The sequence below is a fragment of the Amblyomma mixtum genome, chromosome 6 (assembly GCF_055824585.1).
Source record: "Amblyomma mixtum isolate Tamu chromosome 6, ASM5582458v1, whole genome shotgun sequence".
Lineage (NCBI taxonomy): Eukaryota > Metazoa > Arthropoda > Arachnida > Ixodida > Ixodidae > Amblyomma > Amblyomma mixtum.
This window is the reverse complement of record NC_143017.1, coordinates 42252575-42274672: the sequence shown is the minus strand read 5'-3', so window position 1 is coordinate 42274672 and position 22098 is coordinate 42252575. Positions and strand designations below refer to the sequence as shown.

Genomic DNA, 22098 nt, shown 5'->3' with positions numbered 1-22098 from the left:
CCGATTAGACCAGCCGGACTCCTGAACCCCATACCACCTCCAACTAAGCCCTTTCAGCAAATAGGAATGAACCTCCTCGGCCCCTTTCCGACTTCATCATCAGGTAACAAGTGGATCGTCGTGGCCACCGACTACATGACCTGATACGCCGATGCAAAAGCGTTGCCTAGCGGTACCGCACCAGAAGTCAAAAAATTTTTTGTCGAACAAATGCTCCTACGACACGGCGCCCCCAAGGTGCTCATCACAGACAGTGGGACGGCATTTACAGCGGAGCTGACGCAAGCCATTTTAAAGTACAGCCAGACAAGCCATCGGAGGACAACTGCCTATCATCCGCAAACTAACGGACTCACAGAGCGTCTGAACAAGACCATCGCAGACATGGTCTCCATGTACATCGACGCCGAAAACAAGACGTGGGACACCATTCTGACCTACGTGATCTTTGCCTTAACACTGCCGTCCAGGAGACTACCAGGTTTACCCCATTCCAGCTGGTATACGGCAGGAAGCCCACGACAACACTCGACGCAATGCTCCCGCACGTTTCCGACGAAGACAACCTCGACGTCGCCGCCTACATTCATCGCGCCGAGAAAGCCCGAAGACTTGCGCGGCTTCGCATTCAAGACCAGCAGCAGACCGACGCCCGACGCTACAATCTGCGCCGACGAGACACGCATTACAAGCCAGGTGATCGGGTTTGGATATGGACGCCAGTTCGCCGCCGTGATTTAACGAAAAGTTGCTGCGACGCTACTTTGGCCCGTACAGGGTTCTCCGTCGCATCGGTGACCTCGACTATGAAGTCATCCCCGACGGCACGACAGCATCTCAGCGACGCCGCACATACGCCCGGAAGTCGTACATGTACATGCTTCTTTGGAAGGGGGGCAATGCCACGTATCATTGTAGTGTTTGTTCATTCACGCTCAAGGCTGCAGGAAAGGGTTGTTATCACTTTTGTTCGTGACGCAAGAAGCGACCAGACTAATCTCGATTGATCGCAGCCATGAAAGGCTGCATCTAGGTTTTTCCAGATTACTGTAGATGATCTTGTCCTGTTATCTGGAAGTTTCCTTGCCGGCTTTAAATTGAGCGATGCCGTGAGCGGCGGACATTCGTAGTTCGACGACTGACGAGCACGTTTGTTGCTTACGCCGCCGCCGAGTGATTCAGTTCTTTTGCGGGCGCAAGTCAGCCCAAATAAAGAGCTTCGATTGCAAGCCTTGTTGCTTTATTCCTGACCGCTGGACTGCCGTTACTACAACGTGACAATATCAGCCAGGCGTTGCATAAGGCGACACGGCGATCGGTGGGCTGATCGGCAAATACATGCCGCCACAGAGGTACAGCCTTTGTCAAAAGTTTAGAGCCCAAGGGGTTTGCTTCTGAACATTATTGTGGCGCTCCTATAGGACTCATGGAAGTCCTACGCATCGGAGGGAGCAGGACCAAAAATCTTCTTACCTTCAGGAGATTTGGGACGCTGAGGACGCATTACGAGCAAAGCAATGTTACCCAGAAGCAAACCCCCTGGGCTCTAAATTTTTGACAAAGGCTGTACTTACCTGACCGCACCAACATCGGTGGCAGAGCGAGACCTTCCCTTAGATAAGACGAAGACCTGACTAATTGCACTTTTTTGTAATTAAACTGCAATATTATTACAACATTTGATATGCTCACCCTTCGAGAGTAATCAGAGGTACGGGTAGGCACAGTGAATCCGTGGGCTTTGTGTGGGCAATGTCGGACCAATGGGCACTCATACAACAGGTCTGCAGGGCAGCTCAAGGCAGTGGAGCCCTGGAATGAGGACCCCACCCATAAGCTCGCAAAGCTCCCCTTCTTTTTAATATTTGCCTTCTCCCTCTCCTCCTCGGTGATTGTGGAGAGGGCGTTCGCAACTTTTAGAGAATATAAATGATCATAAAGCATAGTTTTGACCGCAGTGACCTGAAATGGACGATTGTGTACATCTCACAAGGCACATACATGGAGTGCGAAGCGGCCCTGCTAGGCGCTGTGGCGCAATCTGCTTAAAAAAGCTGCAGGCGCCCAGAAGCAGTCATCGGCATCGCTTGTGGAAAAAGAATTAAGCAATTTTAATTGCTGAAAATTGGTGCTGAACATACCTCCAGTTAAACAAATTTAAACTCATGTATTGGACTCACCGTCAAAAGCAGTTACAACGAGAGAGAAACGCCAGGCCTAAGCGATGTTAAAAATCTGGCTTAGACGCCTTCCCCAGGTTGGCGCTCGCATTTGGCTGCGATTCTGACAGAGTTATCGCACTGCGTAAACAAGCAAACGCATAACCAGCGCGCAAGAGGAGATGCATGGTATGTGAGGTAGCGCAAAACGGAACAAGGGACAGAGAAAGACGCACACAACACAGGCGCTGTTACACAACTTAGCGACTGTGTTGTGTGCGTCTTTCTCTGCCCCTTGTGCCGTTTTGGGCTGCCTGACATACCATGAGTTACAGTTACCGACTCGCCCAAGGTTCTACCCTTGTGAGCAGAAGATGATTTTGATCCAAGTAGAACATGCACAGGCAGCGCATTTGCTTGCCTGTGCACATGCAGCTGTGTAATGAAAAGTAGCGCTGAGGTGCAGTCGTCGTCATGGGAGCATTACTGTGGTATTCCGTACTGATGCGGTAAATGCCCAATCCAGTAGAAATGTCTTGTGGCATTCATTTAGCGAATACATGGACTGTTTGATATACCAGCAGCAGAAAAAATAGAGTGGCAACTATCGAAATCCGAAACCACGGGGCCGGCAGCCGTCTCTCAGCGCGGCTGCGTGGGTGAACGCAGTGAAAACAGCGAAGGGAATTGGTCGGTACTGAGAGTAAGGCATCGTGTCGTTGTGTTGTGACCTGGGAATCGGCCGACAGATGCGCTGTCGGCTACTGCCCACTGACACAGACGTCCGCCGAGCATCGGCGTTGGCTTAGTGTGCCAAAGCTAAATACAACGCACAACTACGTTTGCATACGCTGAATGCCGACCTAGATCGACCTAAGCGAGCTTCGCTTTTCTCATTGTATGGATGTGCGGGCCAATCTTCTCGGCATTTCGAAAAACCTGCAGCGCACAGCAAGTCTACCAGAAAAAGGTGACGCAGTATGTTGCAGTGTGTCACAGCTTTTGGGGTCCACTTGACCCGGGTTCCTGCTGTTCCTTGGCTGCGAAGTCATTTTAGACCCCGGCGCTCAGAAACAGAAATCGCTCAGTACGAGTAATGCAATAACAAATAGTTTTACTACGCCTATAATGATCGCGGAGCGTGTATCACACGTCCTGGGACAATACGCAACGCTGAAACGGAGAACACGCCAACCAAATATTTGATGTCTCCCCCGCTTTTAATCAGAACGATACAACGCGCCCTCTGCTGTTACGCCTCTTTTTTGTTTTTTTTAAGAGACTTAAGTGGCGTGCGCCGGCTAGTGTAATGTGCGATGAGTTTGAAGTAACCAGGAATGAATTGATGTATACGCTGAGGCCATACCTCCTCAGTGTACGTGAAATGTGATGAATTTGGCTGCAGGCAGCAACTATTTTAAAGCTGGACAGCTGGTTATCCACGCACATATTACCTGAGAAAAACCTTTATGTATTGGCCATATCGCACATTTATGAAAACTAGCGGCCTTGATATAGTGCCAGTACAGAATGTTTTTCTTTTTAAACCTTTGCCTCACAAGATTAAACTACAGCTAACGGAAAAGTTTTACGGACCTCACAGTTAAGAATTTCAGCAGCGGAATACACCTGGATGTTCTCGGCCCACTTGATCATGGTGATTGTGCGGCGTAGCGCCGGTAGCGACCAAACTAGAACGGTTAGCTTGCGATTCATGGGCCATTGATTGCGCATTTAATATGTCGGTGTGCATGAGCTGCTGATACTTTGCGCAGGGATGTAGCAGTACTAACTTATAAGGCCGCATGAGCCCGAGATGACGTAAGAACATCAATAATCTTTCAGCCGCAGTGCCCTTATGCGCCCTGAATGGCAGCGCTAACTTTACTAAGTAGAGTGGTAATTTGGCGTCAGGCTTTCTTTGCTGTCATCATAGCTGACATGAAGAAAAAAACAAGGGCATGGCAGGTAAGGTACCGCGCAGCGCTTTTTAAACAATGGTCGCTTTGAGCAATGGATCGGATTCCAACGTAGAACGAACGCAGATGGGTGCGATAGAGAAGCACATTGGAAGCTGATATTTTTGAAATTTCTTAATGTGGCAGCCGCAGCTCGGGCAGGACAACACCAGTTAGAGTAATTAAGGGGGCCCTTGGGCCGACAGTGCTCGTTTACCAGCTCGTGGTGGTTTAGTGATGCTTTCAAATATTTCCTCTTCTGATTTGTCTGTAACTATAATTTCTTCATCTCACAGCATTCGGTTAGTTGTAAAAATGCAAACTAAATTACAATCGACGCTCTCACAAAAAGCAACCAAACATTCAATATTCTAAAGGTAAAATTAAGGCCTTGAGTTTGGTTGTTCTGATCTATATTGCAGGATGCCGCTTAGACAGGAACTGCCCTCTCAGTTCGGTTATAATGTGATACTGACACAAAAGTGAACTATGTATATATTTAAACGGATTGTCTTTGTTCGCAAACCAACCTCATGGCCTTAACAAAGTTAGTTCTCCATGCTGGTATGCCAATCGGTATACTTCATTCAGCGAGTTCTGCTACTTCCCAGGTGTCGCTCACTTGTGACGCTTCTGGCCACATGTGAAGCGACTAGCAGCGCCAGTGCAGAAACAAAACCGAAAAAAAAACAACATAAGTAGGCACTAGCAGTGCTGGCAGCGTAGACTAGTGGTTTTTGCAAGGTTGTTATTGGTTTTGGCGTGCTTTACGATGGAATGAAATCAATTCCCTCAGCTTTTCATTCCACTAAGGCAATACTGTCAAACAGAGAGAAAGCTGATCACCTCCAAGCTAAGATTGCTGGCTGTCCAGGCTTGAGCACGAAATTCATCAAGAGTGTAATTTTACTTTGCTTTCAACAAAATAACCCCCTTTCAGGTACTCTCTACAAAAACTGCTCTTCTCAAGGTTCTAAATTGATGGCGATTACACTGAGCCTGATATGCACCAAGCAGAACCGTTTTAAACATCATGCTATTTTTGTGTATTCAAAATTAGTTCCAATAGTGTACACTCCTTCAAAACAGCAACAGATTACATTTCTTGCCTGTAATATGCGCAAAGAACGATGTTTTACAGCTCTGTAAAATGTGCTTATCAGACGAAGCTCTTCTTTAAACAGCTTTTAATACGCTTCATACTGCCAACTTGCCTGTTACATCAATTTATATTGCATGCGGTGGTTTTCTCTTTTTATTTGCCCTCCCCACTTTATTCCTTAAGACCTTCCGGCTCCAGAAGTGATGGGGGTTCAGGCCACGGACACAACCTCTTTCGAAATTGGCTGGTATCTCCCTCAACCCGACCGACGAGCCTATGACGATTTCCGGGTTCGTTACTGTCCGAAAAACGCTGAGAGTTGCTTCGTGGTGTATACCAAAAGAAGCAACTTGAGAGTGGACGGACTGCAACCTGGCACAACTGTAGCAGTTGACGTGCGAGCGCAGTTCAGAGGCACGGATGGAAGACCGCTGCTTGGACCTCCAGTAACAGCGTCCATTACTACCTGGTCTAATGGTCAGCAAACTTTTTCCTCCGAGTACAATGATTTTTAATGCTTAATGAACGTCCGCTTATTACGGGCAAGTAGGCAAGCTGCTGACTTGTACTCTTTTGTGACACGGTCTGTGCGAGAGCCCACTGTTGCTAATCGCTTTTCACAGCACCTCATGCGCTCGCTGCGCCATTCTGTCACGGATTTTTTTTGTATCTAGATAAAGGAACAGGCTTTGATATTTTGGTTGATCTTTAAAAGGCGCATAAACATGATGGCTTTTTTTACGTGACCGTTTTGTACACATGTTACTTATAACTTCAGAAATGGTTTGGCCCCATATACAGACTGGCTAGAAGAGGGACCAATGGATCGAGGTACCAAATTAATGCGGCATTTGGTAGCATGAGGCAACAGTGACAACAAGAAAACAAAAACTAACTACAGATCAGCCATGTACTGATTCTACAGAGGATACCAATGTCACAGATTGCTGTGTATCCAAGCATTTTGCTTAGCAATTGAGCCATAAGCTCTTCATGGTTACGGAAAATGAGAGCGGCTTGGGATTCTATTAGCCTTTGACTGCAAGTATTCCTCGCAGTCAAAACAAAGATAATCGATAAACAAAGATAATCAGACTGTTGTGAACCCTTTATTCTCTCTCTCTCTCATATATATAGCATCACGTGAAACGCGACTGTTGTTTTAGGGTTTATTTTAACAGTTTCGGGAATTTTATTCCCTTCGTCAGGGCACGCTTTCAGTAAAACGGTTTCGTCAATATAAGGACACAGAACTAGCGAGGAGGTATAATCTCCGCCCTTAATAATGGGAAGAAGGGCGCCAGTATGTATGGTAGAACAGCCCGACAGGAGAGTAAAGCGAATAAATTAAGCACAAATGCGCATATGGCACGGTCGCAGGTTGCCGTGGCGGCGCTAACAAGTGAGTGGTGACCGTCTCTCGAACGCGTCTTCCACAAGCGAATCGGGATACCTGATACGGGCCGCTCTTTCAGACCCGGCGGCGTCCTGCGGGAGTGTGTGCGTGGGGGGGGGAGGGGGGGGGGTAGAGGGCTAGCGGCTACCGTGTGCGCCGAGAGCAGGGCTTAACGCTCTTTTTCATCTTTTATCGATGTTCAAACTCGTTCTTTGCTACTAGTTTACAGTTTCCACCTCCCCGTTTGTTTTTCTGCAGCCGCTGGCCGTCTGAGAGCTGTCGTGTTGTCTACTATACGATCCCGTGCCCTCATTCTCAAGTTTCTTTCGAGGGCGGAGCTTATACCTCCTTGCTCGTTCTGTGTCCTTCTATTGACCAAACTGAACCATTGTAAGCCGGCCCTGACGAAGGGAATACCATTGCCGAAACTGTTGGCAAAATAAACGTTGAAAGAAAAGTCGCGTTTGTGGTAATGCTGTGCCTAAACTGCTAACCTGGCCCATTGTAACCCTTACTGAATACTATATATATATATATATATATATATATATATATATATATATATATACACGTTGCGAAATCATTAAGTACTTGACTGCTTACAAGAGTATATAGCGAAGTATATGCTTCGTTAAAGGAAACATATTTATTCGACTCGACGTTTCGATTGGACGACCGATCTTCTTCAGGAGTGATTTTACTTTGTTAATGCATCCCCTTTTATAGGGGTAGGCACAGTACAGGTAAGTGGGAAACACAAAGCACATAGCAGGAAAATACACATAAAAAATTATTAGAGGCCGTGCGCCGCACACGAAAAAAAAAGAGGAGTAAGAAAAGAAAATACTCAGTAAGAAAATACAACAGCCTCTGCTTTGCTAAGCACCACAGGCTTGCTTATTGACAGGCGTGTCCAGCTCGGAGGTGCTCGACAGGTGCGTGGTCGTGCAGCAACTTTCGCAAAAAATGCGAGAACTTGTTCCTTCTCCTGGCCGCGAGGGCAAGAAAAAATAAAAAATAAAAATATATCTGACCCTCTCTGTTGGAGGGTTACACCTGTGCCGTTCCTCCCCCCCCCCCCCCTACAGGTGGGCTCACCTTGTGGTCCCGCGAATGCCACATAATTTTTTCCTTTTTTCCTTTTTATTTTTACTATGTAAGCTTACATTTTTTTACATTCCTTCCAATACTTCCGCTCAACCGGGCGTGGGTGCATTATTGCTGGGTGCGAAGAAACAGCACTGCTTTAAAAGGTGTTTTTTTTAACCTATTTCAATTTTTTTTTCTTCCGAGGTTTCTTCCCTGCTCTTTTCGTTTTCTCGTTTTCTCTTGTCTGCCATCTCTGTTGGAGGGTTCTGACCCTCCAACAGAGAGGGTCAGATATATTTTTATTTTTTTTTATTTTTTCTTGCCCTCGCGGCTAGGAGAAGGAACAAGTTCTCGCATTTTTTACGAAAGTTGCTGCACGAACACGCACCTGTCGGGCACCTCCGAGCTGGACACGCCTGTGAATAAGCAAGCCTCTGGTGCTTAACAAAGCAGAGGCCGTTGTATTTTCTTACTGAGTACCTGTTCCTCGCACTCTCTTCTTTTTTTTTTCGTGTGCGTCGCACTGCCTCTAATAATTTTTTATGTGTATTTTCGTGCTATATGCTTTGTGTTTCCCACTTACCTGTACTGTGCCCCCCCCCCCCCCTATAAAAGGGGATGCATTAACAAAGTAAAATCACTCCTGAAGAAGATCGGTCTTCCGATCGAAACGTCGAGTCGAATAAATACGTTTCCTTTAACGAAGCGTATACTTCGCTATATATATATATATATATAGTAAGAACGTAGACCAACGTTTGAAACACTTGAAACACTTTATTGACGTTTCGACCGTGGAACGGCCTTCGTCAGAATGTCTCAAAGGCCGTTCCACGGTCGAAACGTCAATAAAGTGTTTCAAGTGTTTCAAACGTTGGTCTACGTTCTTACTACTACATACCGTGCCGAGATTCCTTCTTTTCTTCTGTATTATATATATATATATATATATATATATATATATATATATATATATATATATATATATGTCTTGGTTTCCCGCAGTCAAGTATAGTGTACAAACAGAACTAGCATGGCCAGGAATGACTATGCTTCGCACAGATGGTTTGCGGGCATAACGTCAAGCACTTTTGGTGTAATGAGGGCTGCCTGCACAAGGCGGAGTACGTGCTCAGTGTGGGCATCCTCCATTGCTCATAGTCGTCAATGCTTACATTTCCGCTAGCTGATTACATGAGGCTAATACATTAAATAACTTGGGGGCATTTTTAGCTGCATTGATAAAAAAACTGCGAGAGCATTTCGTCTGAGGTTCTCTAGTGCCTGATTAATGTCTTAAGTTCTCGTTCTGATTTTTCTTGAAAAAATCTTTTCCGTACCGGTTTCACTGCCCTTATATATGTGCCTTAGTCATCACCTCCTAGAATGTTGGGCTTGCTTCCGCCTGATTATTATATCGAATTTTTATAATCTGACCCACTTCAGCACATTAGTCCGCGAAAAGGCTGTTCTGGGAAAAGGGTGGTCTGTAGAACGCTCTTGTGTGATTAGAGAGGTGCGTCGCGTAATTCATCAAAAGTATGATGCTATCGGAGGGCTAAGAGCCTTAAATTAGGAGTATTTATGGTCAGACCTAGAGCTATCTCTGAACATAAATGATTATCTGACCATAAATGACGCTCTGAACATAAATTAAAATCAGAATTATTCGGTCAGTCTGCTTATCTGCGCGTTTGGGTCGTGTTTAATAGGAGAGAACGTAGATCATCCGGGTGATTATGAGGGCATTCGCCAGCCTAAGTTCAATGTCCCTGCTGAAAAAAAGTTCTATGATGCAATAACCTCATAGATCATTCATCATAATATCATACAATATGTTTGACATATCATACAATCTGTATGATATATCATACAATTCGAATGATATATCATACAGATTGTATGATATGTCATTCAGATTGTATGATATTCTATGATGAATGATCTATGAGGTTATTGAATTATAGAACTTTTTTTCAGTGGGGGTGTTCCGTCATTCCTTTGCGGCGTTTGGTGATGTGTCTAAAAATGGGAAATACAGGCCAACAAAAAAGCAAACGCACGTATCACCAACTTGCCGGCAAGAAATTCAAAATTAATACCCACTCTCCGGTAAACCTATCCTGAGCAGCTTCTTCGTACCCTGTTATACCCTTTATGGGTAGCTCCAATACCGCGGCTGACAATCATAGTAAGCATGGCACGTGGACCACGATTCGCAAATGTGATAAGAGGCATCAGCTTAGTTTTATTATATTTGTAATAGAGCGAGAGGTAAATAATATTATTGTCGCTGTGAAAGTAACTAGGCCCAACTGATGAGCAATTCATTTGCAGCATTCGTGACTTTTCCTTGCCCGTGCTGCTTTCGAAGCACTTTGACTAGGTTTCGAAGAGCTCGAAAGAGGGACGCGAAATGACTTAACATTGTCAGATTTTGTTAAGGGAAACACAGTAGGTGTGACCTTTAGTGCAGCTCTGGGCATATGAGGCTAGCTGCAATACAATATTAGCGTGAATCAATGCATATGCCCAACTACTACATTTTATGACATCTTGCCACAGGCCTGCGCTCGGATGCGCAAGTCTCAGGCGAGATCAGACCCAGTGGTGTAAAAATGACATCGCCACATCTCGAATGCAGTTCCATATGCACGTGTTTGGAATGAGGCCAATATTGAAGACGCCATTGGCACCTCCTTGTTGTCCTGGGAATGCACAAACAGCAGCGTCGAGTACCTCCAGGTGAGACGAAGCAGGAGTGTGAAAGGTAATGTGGCGCAGTTTTGAGTGAGCTCTTTTTTGGAACCAGCAAATAAGGAACAATAAATACCGCACCCACTGCTCGCAGGTTCACATTAACAGCCATGTTTTTTTTTTTTCGAGGGGCTAAAAGTTAGATTTCGATATCTTGTTTCACCAGTCAGTCTTTCATTTCTTAGAGCATATTTGCATGCTCTATTTTCTCAGTGTTTAAAATTATCATTGTCGACCTGCTCGCAATCACTGCAGAACATAGCCATCATTGTTAGATTTCTTAGTAAACCTATTTGGCGCTACCCTCGGGTAGCGCAGCAAAACATGACCTCTAATATAAACTGCACGCCTGCCTTGCGCAGCCCCTGCTGCGTGACCCCGTGCCTCGGAATCGATTCCTACTAAAAGACGCTCATTTATATCTTGTTCACATTACAAGCGACCCTGGGAGTTCGCCACTTTCTCACCATTCCATCTATGGCTTGGTAAATTCATATTTATGCTCTGGCCTGAAGCTTCTTTGTGGCTCGAATACCTATAGGCAATAGTCTTTGCACAAACGAGAGAGTTGAAATGTACTACACTCAGTTAAAAGCACATTGACACATGGTTACCACTAACAAAACGAGGACACCATTACAATTTAATCAATAGAGTTATCGTGCATAGTTTCGTGAAAGATTCTCCAAAATAGACCACAACCGCACGATAAACAAAGAAATAGTGTAATATGCAATATAGCAAACCTCTTTTTACCGTTTTTTTTTTTGCACAGGATTTGTGCATTTAAAAAACTGCTCTTAGTTAGAACCCCACTTTTTTCAGAATAGCATTGTCATTAATGCAGCGCACCAGAACACGGATATAAGTCGTTATAATTAGTAGTATCGTTAAATATAATTTTGTAGTTAACTTTTTGTTCATTATTGTTGGTCTCCTTATTTCTAAAAAGGCGTGTAGACTTCAGTAAGAAATATCCATATAAGTTTCTGGAATTCAGAAAAAGCAGTTACCCTCGAGGCTGAGCCCAAGAGATTTGGCTATTTGGACGAGTTACGTACACTGGATATGCTGCTTTCGCTGCAAGCTTCTAGGAAGTGCATGCAACTTGGCCGAATGTAGCCAAAATGCTTGGACCGCAGCGATGGCGGTTACTGCGTTTTCAAACTCTTTAACACTTATATGGTTACCACTTTCAGTGGGCTACACGCCTCTCAAAAGTACGGCGACAAGCAGCAGTAGTTAAAAAGTTAAGTATTCTTGGTTAGTTATACATCTTACTAGTTGCCACGTTTTAGCTGTATTCTGAGGCGCTACACCTCTGACACTGCAATGCCGAAAAAATAGCTCTTATAACTTAGAAAGCTTTGTTTTAAAAATTGTTCAAAACCTTAGGTGAAACACCGTCTATGTAACAAATGGGCGACAGACGAGGAATAAGAAGAGTTGGAACAAACATGGCACACAAGTAGCAGCATCCCAGCAGATAGCCATGCTAGTCGACATGATTAGACCGTATCATTCCCTCTGCAAAGAAGGTACTTAGGATCCCCGAATGCTCCGCATCAGCGGACGACGTGGCACTTGAAGAATGTCTTCGCCTCTTCGAAATCAATGCAGTGTCTGTTTTTTGGCCGGAACGCGGCAAGCTGGGCTACATAAGTGAGTACCACGACGAGGTCGCATTCTGCTGGTGCATGACGGCCATTTTGGAAAACGTGGGGTCATGGAATGACCTAATGAGCTGGATCATATTGCCTCCGTTTAGCAAAGACAGTGGCATTGTGCATGTGAGTGAGCTGCGCCGTTTCTTCGCTCCCAGTAATCGCAGGCTCCTTCAGGTCGAGGAGAAATCATGTGACGGAAGGACGGTAGAGGAACACGAAGCGTTAGAACCAATAAATCATGCAATTAGCATCTTCTTAACACTTGTCGGATACATAGCCCTCAGTTATTACTAGAAAGCATTTGACTCAGACATCACCTGAGATGTCATGCAGCAGTGTGTCACAGGGTGTAAAGTTCTTTATGTAAAAGTACTGGAACATATCAATACCCGCTGTACAGTCACCACGCTCGTTAATAAAGAAAGTAATAAAATGCACTTAGAAACTGTGTTATGCGGGGAGATTTGATCACCCTAGGGCCAGTGTCCGCCTGTTTGCGGTAGGTGTTCAGAGGCTTGCATTGGAAACACTTAGCGATAAGGGTTAGCGCACAATACTTTACTAATTTGCGAACCCGACTCCAATTTGTTGTCAGCGAATGAGGAGGGCGCCCAATCGGGACGCGACTGAGGGGCTCACTTTTAATGATGCTTCTTCCGTAGTGTACTAGGCCACATTTAAGGCGTACCCTTCGCCCTGCACTGCGATGTACCTCTTAGCCTGCGTCGCTTTGGAAGGTTAAACACCATAATCAAATCTAATTAGCATTAGTCTAATAATAACGGCTGTGAGAGGAGCGGACGCCCTGCTACCTGCTAAAAATGTTCTATGGGATCAGTATAACATGTGACCACTACGCAGTTTAGCAGCTAACAACATAAAAAGCTATTTGTTGACAAAAGCTGTTACTGCTAACACGCATTACTGAGTTTGTCCTTAAGAGTGTAAAGTGTACAAACGGAAGGTGCTTGTTTTCTGATTGTAAGAGGCGCGTTTGTCGTAGCTAAAGTTAATACCAACTGTCATACGCACTAAAAACTTGGATTACGTATGCACAACCGCTCCATTACATAAAAGATATTCGAGTGGTTTGCATGCAGTGTCCTCGAGGGAAAACAGCGAGACAGCAACAACACACAAAGAAGGTGTTAGGGTGTGTCATAAAACTGGTACAAAGAAGATAAGGAAGCTGTGCAGTTTAGGTGGGCACCGTACTCAAGATCAGTGAAAAATTGAAGGCAAAAAAAAACAAGATCTAATGCGTTGTTGTGATAAAGATCTCAAGCATTAATAATAATGAAAATGGCGAAGTTTTCGAGCTCCTGTAGCTGCATAGAGAAGTTATGAACAGACGCTACTTATGAAAGGCAAAAATTTGGGAATTCCGAAAAAGCCCGCCACTCAATAATTGCTCAGCAAAAATATTTTGAAAGTATCTCCAGACTGTACATCTGTTAAACAAGAAATGTTTGGAACACACCACTGAACCAGGAACACACCATCAAAACGACCTACAGTCAGCGCAAACAGCAACACGCATTGCGAAAAACAAGAAGGGTGCCTTGAAAAAATACGATTCTAATGAATAAAAACAAGCAGTGTAGGCAAATCCCCGTGAAGAAAACAATGCCATAAAGCTGATATCGAACCACTCAAGCTCATCGAACAACTACAGAAACTACCTTTAAAGGATAGCAAACAGAAAAACACTGCTTAGAACACCAGAATCCTGGTAAGTTGGTAAGGCGAGTAGCGACAGCGTGACTTACAAACGGACGAAATACACAAAAAGTACAGCACAAACGTCTAAGATAAAGACTACTGCACGATAAATAATTTCTTGCTGACTGAATCTCGCCAGTGGAAACATTATGAATTAGTTAGGCGAAAGAGCTGAGTGTAGCAAAAATGTTTTTGAGCCATATGCGCGGTCATGGTGAAAATAATTATGGGATGGAGAGCCAATTGCTTTGCTAAATAGAATTTGTACAGAGTATCGAGGGGTTCAAACGCAATGGCAAACTCAATGGGTGGTACTACTGTGTAATTGGCAATTCAGCCACAAATGTGGAAGCTGCCCTCCGATTGCGCATCCTTATGCTCTCGGCATGTGTCCTCGTCCTACGTTAACCACCCTTCGAGTGGTAGCTATGTCAACCGCTATTCGGTTGTGGACTCCTTCGCTCTGTCCATACCTCACTCACTCTACGGTAATCACCCCCTAGACGCGGATTACTCCGCTTCTGCCATACTCTTTCTCCCCAATGCAAGTAGTGCATTAGTGGTTCGAGTGGCAGCCACCCTCCAGGTCCATATTCCTCCGATGTCACTAAAACCTCCTCCTTAGTGGTACTTAATCGCTGTGTGGTGTCCGTTGCAGCCACATTCTCGTTGCGGATTCATCCGCTCTTCTGATGCCCTCCTGCTTCAACAATAAACACACTCCAACTGGTTTCCGTGACCACTGCCGGACTACGCACCACTACGACGAGAAACCCAGTGAATGAGCGTTGAACAGCTCTCGCTATATAACTCTAGGTGTCTCACCTAGGAGCGAAAATACACTGCATTACGGATGGTGCGTTGAATAAGAGACGCAGCGAAGAATGCACCTAATGAAGTCATATTTCACCGAAATAAACTGAAGAAAAAAATGCGCAGGCAAGCATTTGTATTTATCGATTAATTAGAATAAGCAAATATCTAATAAAGCTAATTATGAATTAGAGCACAACTGCAGCAGTGTTGCTTTAAACGCAGCTGACCAGTGATGGTCTCTAGCCATTATTCTATAATCAAAACATAGAAGAATATAAGTCTCTTCACCTCTGCCTGTGAGCATTTGTGAGCATTGACATGATCAATTTGGAAACAATGCGTTCAGCAGAGTGTGCTTCCCGTAAATGAAAAGCTAGAACTTCAGTCGCGTATTATTCAATTTTAAACTCCCCGTGCATTTGCCTTCCTTTGTTTCTTTACAGTACAGAAAAAATTCTGAGGAGTGGAAGACCTGCGATGACTCGGCCGAATGTGATGCCACCTGGGACTACCTTCCTATGCCCCAAAGGACAAGTGGGGACCTGAGATTGACCCACCAAGTACTGCAAAACAACTTCAACCTTTGGATTCGCTGCTGCAACGCCTACGGATGCGGGCAGGAGTCCAGAGTTCAGATAAACTCTCATATTTCAGGTAATAAAATCAGCAAATATCATACCCGAGACGTCACTCTTTCCCCACATGAACAAGAAAATGCTGAGAATTTTTCTTGACAACTAATTCGTCCCGATGCTACCGATTTTTTGTTATTTTACATTTTTAACATTTTCTCTGTTTATCGGGGCATCAACGCTTTGCTGTCGCCTTCAGGCTTTCAGGTATTGCACCAACGCCAGTATGATCTTGTGGAATGTCCGCCATCATTTAGTTAACTTTTAAGAAGCCTAAATGTGCATTCTACGATCTCATACGAGGGGTAACACATGTTATTTTAAAGACAGCCGAGCCGTGAGCCGTCGTAACATTGATCTCAACCACCAAGTACTCGTACATTGGCATGATCGTCAGAGTTCAGATCTCTTTGTCGAAGACACATATGCATAGTAAACTTCGCCGATAGCACGTAACCTTTTGAGACTGCGTTTTATTAAGTACTCTACCATCTCTGGTATAGCATGCTAGCGTATGCTGCATACCAGCCTAGAAGGCGGTAGCTCACGCGAAAAAACCATCTGAGACCACAAGGATGATCATCTTCCGGCGAAATAATTTCAGAGAATCGGTGCAGAAGAATCATTGTTCCGTTCTTCAGTGCCTACTTGAAAATCAATTTTAGACGGCAACACAACAGGAACTTCGCCTTTTCCATGCAACGAAGCAACATTTATGAAGTTACACTTATCCTATGGCTGAATACGCTGTCTTTGGCATGACACATCTACATATCCGTACTGGAGCACAAAGAGTGAAAAAATTCAATCGAACGATTAGAAACCCGCGCATATTTTGTATTCCGTAAAGTATAACGAGCATATCTGAATCCATTGTTCATTATGCGTACTCAGAGGATCTTTTCACAAGTGTTAGCTTGACTAAGATATCTGGAGGCCTAACGCGTTTGCACTCTTTTTCCTGATCACTGATCTTGCGAAAAAAAGAAAACGGAGTGATAAGAAAGACAACCAACCGAGTCCCGACTAACCAGAAAAGAAAAAGTGTCCTTAAAATAGTGTCGTAAATATTAGTGCAGAAGTAAGCATGTCGATTATCGTTTGGTCGCGCTGAATTTGCGCGGACTTGGTTTCTTGCGAGACTGGGGTTTGCGCTTCCGAGGAATAAAACAGAGAGAGCAAAGATTAATTCCACTCTGCCTGAGTAGACACAGGTTTGAAGGTTTCTTCCCGGTTAAGGTTTTTTGCCTACCCTACCGTCCAATAGAAAGTGAGCTGAAATTTGAATGGTTGTCTATCACTCGGCAGAGGCCGCATTCAAAGGCTGTGGGGCACTGTTTGGTAAAATTTACTCGTCTGTTTCAATAACAGAGTGCCAAGAGTTCCTAGTATTTGTTCAAGGCAAAGGCAGTCAAGTGATACGGAATAAATTTTGTGACTTAATTGCTTTCAAAACAGCTGTTTAAGTGCTATGTGCTTGCAGAGGATGTGGAAAACAACCTGTAAGCTCTAAAGGGCACTTAGCAGAGCTCTGCACTTTGCTGTTCCCGAATCCGATAAAAGCGATACGCTAGTGATATAGCTGTAGTGTAGTGCAGTGAGTGTTTTTGCTGCGTGCACGCTGCTGCGTTATCCTGCCTCGCTCTGAAATTTGCTGTATAGGCTCAGTTCTCTCTGGCCCTGCAGCATATGAGGTGTCGGGACTATCTAATCGAAACTTTCCATCAAACACAGTCACGTATCAGGCGATACAAGGGCACTAGCCGATGTAGAATTTTAGCAACGTAAGCAGCAGAGAACACACTTTGAAATAAATAAATTCTCTGGATGGCATAATGTTGTACTGAGTATGATTTCTACACGTCCGGAACGAATTAAGTCAGACTTCTGCTTCAGTGTGAATTAACTTGTCTTCGAACAGAGCACCCAACCTGCACGAACACTTACTTGGTGGTTATTAGCGCAGAACGAAGGGCTATAGAAAAACGACAAGCGCCGTTGCGTCAACATCTAGATGCATAAGTTTTCAACAACGCTTATTCCAAGTATTTCGAGAAGTGAGCTCCTGCTGAGCATGAGAGTGTATTATGAAACTGGCGTTATGAAGTCAACTACAAGTTCTGCAGGGTATCTCTCCCTCCATTTGTCGGTGGCTCCGGCTCAAAATTTAGTTACCGTTCCTAATGTCCCAGGTTCGAATAGCAGGGAGGTATGCTTTTTTTATAATGTTTGTAGCTCTATGTGCAGTGCACATGGAATGGATTACAAAAAAAAAAATCCTTAACGACTGAACTCGGCAAGAAGCTAACATCTGCAGAAATATTTTATTTCTGGTAACCATTGGGAGTGCTGCGCTCGAATAAAGAACCCGGTAGATACTTTTAATATCGCTGATGAAAACAATAGTATGGATAAAGATATTTTTCCTCACCTATGCGAACGTTAAACGAGCGTAGTACAATGAGAGTCCTGACCACTAATTTTAACTAGGTAATAGCCGCCCATTATTAAATGCGAACATTACTTTGCGTTTTTTAGCTTCAGTACGCTTTGCTGAATAATTTGTACAAAAAGCAGGGATCGCAGTGGTTGCTCAAAACCGCCAAACATGAAGAGGCGAAACGCAAAAGTCACCCGTGTGCTGTACAATGCAGTGCCCCTTAAAGATACCCAGGTGGTCGAAATTATTTCGACGACCTCCACTATGGCGCCTCTTTATTCCTTTCTCCTTTCACTACCTCCTTTATCCCTTCACTCTGAGACAGTTACTGCCTCATTTGCGTTCCTAAAAAAAATTTCGCTTCAAGATGAGACAACTTGTTTTCCTTTGATTCTGTGTGATTGTATTTGATAGCTGGTTTGGGAAAGACTACCACTCTCCAGATCTCTCTTTCACACTTCCTGACGATCCAGAGGAACTTTATTTAATATTAACAGCCCGTTAACTACGGGGGGGGGGGGGGGGGAGGGGCGCCTTCACATTTGCAGGCAGTTTTAGGAAGGGGAGAAAATGCGACCAATGAGGGCATTTCAAGAAGACCGGGAGTAGAAAAACACTTTTTACCTTTACAGATTCAGAACCTCAGCTAAATTAGAAGCACTCGAAGCATTCCGCAACAAAGTCGGTCATAAACTTAAACAGTTTACAGTAAACCACAGGAGGCGCAAAAAGCAGCGCCATTACAATGCACGCGGTGCTCTAGTTTGCATACTAGCAGGTTCGCGATGCCTCAGCAGTGTTCACAGGCAGTTTGTAATGTGACGCAGTGCGCTCTATTAGACCCAGGAACACTGCTGTGAAAAGAGCTCAGCTTAAGGATGCGTGATGGGAACGTAGTTTATCTTGACTAGCTTTGAAAGCTCTCCTGACTATAACATGAATATTCTCGAATTAACAATTCAGTTCAATGCCAATGATGCCGTATTCGCAGAAGTTAAGATAGGCTAAGATAAAATGAATATTGTCGACAGAATTGGGGGGGGGGGGGGGGTGATATCTGAAATACGAAGAGGCTCGAACTTGTGTAGGCATTTCAGTACTTTTCGCTCGTATTTACACAAAAATCTTTACGCTGATATAAGCTCTATGCCCAGGTCGTGACCTCACGAAGAGGTTTTCTGTCATAAAGCAGCTTAATTAAGGCGCGATGAAAAGTGGGTGGAAGTCTGGGTTCTATGTTATAGTAGTTAATAATATTGCAACCTAGACTGCGATTTGAAGGTTTCCTTATATCTCGCTTTCAGGCCCACCTTCTTTGTCGGAAGTCACCGTTTTCCCAAGTCAACACAGCGCACTGCTGCGATATGTTCCTCAAGGCTCCAGCTCATACGAAGGCCTGGAGGTGACGTGGCACTGCAACGGCGAGAAAAAAGTTACATATCACACCACCTTCCCCCAGAACTACTATTATGACAGTAGGAAAGAGAAAACAATAGAAGGTGAGTTTTTCTTTCTCATAAAGCCTTTCAAAAGTGACCTTCTCTCGAAAAGGGGACACATAAACTGATGCGAGCTGCAAAATTACGGAACTCTGCGTGGAATAGCCATGAGGCTCGAGAGGTTAACCTCTTTTTATTAGGTGCTACAATAAAATCACCGTGCTCACCATAATGAACCTTAATATGTAGAGCAAAGGCCTCTCCCAAATTCCTGCGTTTAGCCTTTTTTGTGCTATTAGCCTTCCACCTTCTCTCGGCAACCTTTCTTGCTTTTATTTCGTTGGCTGACTTTCTGCCGGCCTCTTCTACACTTGTAATCTCTTTTGATATGTACTATTGCATTCAAGAACCATTCTTTATTTTGGTTTCGCCTTATATGCCCTGTCCATGCCGATTTATTCTTGGGTTCGTGGTGCGGTTGGTTAAAAGGGACCCTTAATGAATGCCTACTCTAACCCCCAAACAGATTTATCCTACCGAGGGCTGAAATAGTAGAGTTGAAGATTTACGTTACGTGCACGTATCTCTTCGTCATCGTATTCTGCCGCTGACTACGAAGTAGGTCGCGGAAAGTTTATGAGGCAACAGAACTCCACCGGCAACAAGGAGCCAGGGTGTGTAGCGTGAGCAGGGCGATGCACCAACGCGCATGGCGAAATGCCTTTTTCGCAGCACGACATGCGGCAGGAGCTGAGAATGAAAGTAGAATTTGATAGAGTTGGCTCGACTTAACCGCTGAAGGCCTACCGAATTGGCGGAGTAATTTATGCCTTTCTATTACACCGAACGACGTTCAAGCGCGCAAAAAGGTTATAGATAATATAGCCTAAGCGAGCTGTGGTGCGATTCTTGATATCCAATACTGTTGCTGGCTGTCGGTTGGTGAGGCAACACAAAATATGTGAGCTGTTAAGGGTAGAATGGTTCAGGCCGCAAATGGCGAAACACGGCGCGCTGCAGCATGATAAATTCATGGGAGTAACAAGTAATGGAGGAGCCGCGAAAAAATTGTGGGAAGGCGAAGTGGCTCACCGTAAACATGGCCACTTGGTCGGCAAGAGATTTCTTGTTTGAAGGTGCCGCTGCGGCCCAAGAGAGGAGGTTTCGCTTATCTGTCCACTCCGTTGGTGTTGTGTATGCGAAGAGTGCAGCTTTAAGTTGGCGATGGAAAAGTTCCACAAAGCGATTTGTTTGGGGCTGCTACCCGGTGGCTCAGAGGCGAGTCGTACAGAGACACTTGTGGCGAACAGGGACATCCAAAAGTGTTTGCCGTGGTCTTCAGTGATGGTAGATGAATTCCAATTCAGACTACCCATCTACACAGGACAACAGCCACAGCTGTAAATGCAGAAATAGACGTAAAATACGGGCGGGGCATCAATTCAACGGGCATACCTGTTGGCATGGAGGGTTATGTACTCTTTCCTTGGAAAAGAAATATTCTTCCAACCCGTTCAATGTGGCCCATGTAAAAGATGCAGTCGAGAGTTTGAAACGTTGTTGCTGCACTAGAAGAATTAGGATGGGCTTTTGGGCTCTGGGAAGATGCGCTATGCGCTACCAGCCAGAAGCTTAAGTGTTGAAGCAGAGTCATGCAAAGCTAGATGCCGCAAGCTTCTGAGCTGCGCGGATTTTAGGCTGAGCCGACTAGGGCTCGACATTAATGATATGATTACAAAAGATGCAGGCATTAAAAGTCTAGGAAAAACAGTTGAGCAGCTGTGTAGTACAACGCTACCCACAAAATAGAGCTATTGGTCTAGCTTGGGCTATAGCGGGGCAGAAAAGTGGGCCTGGTGGCATGACAGCACCATGCTTCTTTTGTGAGATTTATGAGGGCAGCTGGATGGAAGTGCGAACTTCATGAACAAAGAACCTGGGCTAGACATAATTGGAGACGCCCGCTCAAACCTGCTGTAGCTTCCTTATGAGCCACGGCGGGGCTAGAGATCGGAGCGCGCGCATGATGCCTACTTTTGTTTCTGAAGCGATTCTTTAGGGCAGACGACACACAGATGTGGGCTTCATGCAGGGGGGGGGGGGGGCTTCTTTCAAATGGGGCTGCAGGCACTATACCGCTCTTGGTCCCACAAGAGCCGTAGCAGGGCAGGAAAGCCCGTTCGCGAGCATGATGGCCACATAGGTCCTTTCAGGGTGCTTAGAGGCATATGTTCCACAAATGTGTCCTTTAAGCCGAAAAGCCTGCTCTAGCACCAGTGAGGCTGTCGGTGGAAAATCGCGGTAGTTAAAGATGAGCTGGGGTGAGGACAGGAAAGAGAGGGTGCCAGCACTCTGCCCTCATGTTCTCCTTGTGGGGTACTTGACAGGCATATGCAACATAAATACAGCGTCCGCGCGGAAAAAGCCCAGCCAACCCAAGCCAGGCTGGCGATTCCATAGCACCATGGGCCCAGAATCGGCCGTAACGGATCTGAAAGCAACCGAATTTTTTTGTTCTAACGGGTACACTGCACTTATTGATTATTTTATTTATTTACTCTTTCAAATACAGGCTGATAAATTTCTCTATAGATCATTTAAATTAGAATTCTAAGTTTGCATATTCAATTACTTAAGATTATATGTTTGTGACTCTGGGAATATGCTAAATTGTGCGCAGTGAGTGGGCAATAGACGGGAATAACTTTGACACCTAACACGGATGTGCTACACTACCTGCGACTCACCGAGCTAGCTCTATGTTTAAAAACATGAGTCACGTGTGCGCAGTGCGTCTTTTACTAACTAGAATTGTGGGGGCAATGTGGGCTAACCTACTATAGCCACAGTGTTAGAAATTGATGAGCGTGGTAGGTGAGAATTAGGGGATGATTTTGAGTTCGTTAGGGTCCCAGGGGGAA

At 44.8% G+C, this 22098-nt stretch overlaps 1 protein-coding gene across 1 annotated transcript in view; it reads left to right on the top strand.

The window, feature by feature from the left end:
• LOC149338833 (uncharacterized) overlaps positions 1 to 22098 on the top strand; it is a 177825-nt gene that overhangs the window by 108239 nt on the left and 47488 nt on the right. The window contains exons 12-15 of the mRNA XM_089550814.1: positions 5403 to 5696; positions 10349 to 10449; positions 15110 to 15320; positions 19043 to 19237. Of these exons, the coding sequence (XP_089406940.1) occupies positions 5403 to 5696; positions 10349 to 10449; positions 15110 to 15320; positions 19043 to 19237 (801 nt within the window). The remainder of the gene's footprint in view (positions 1 to 5402; positions 5697 to 10348; positions 10450 to 15109; positions 15321 to 19042; positions 19238 to 22098) is intronic.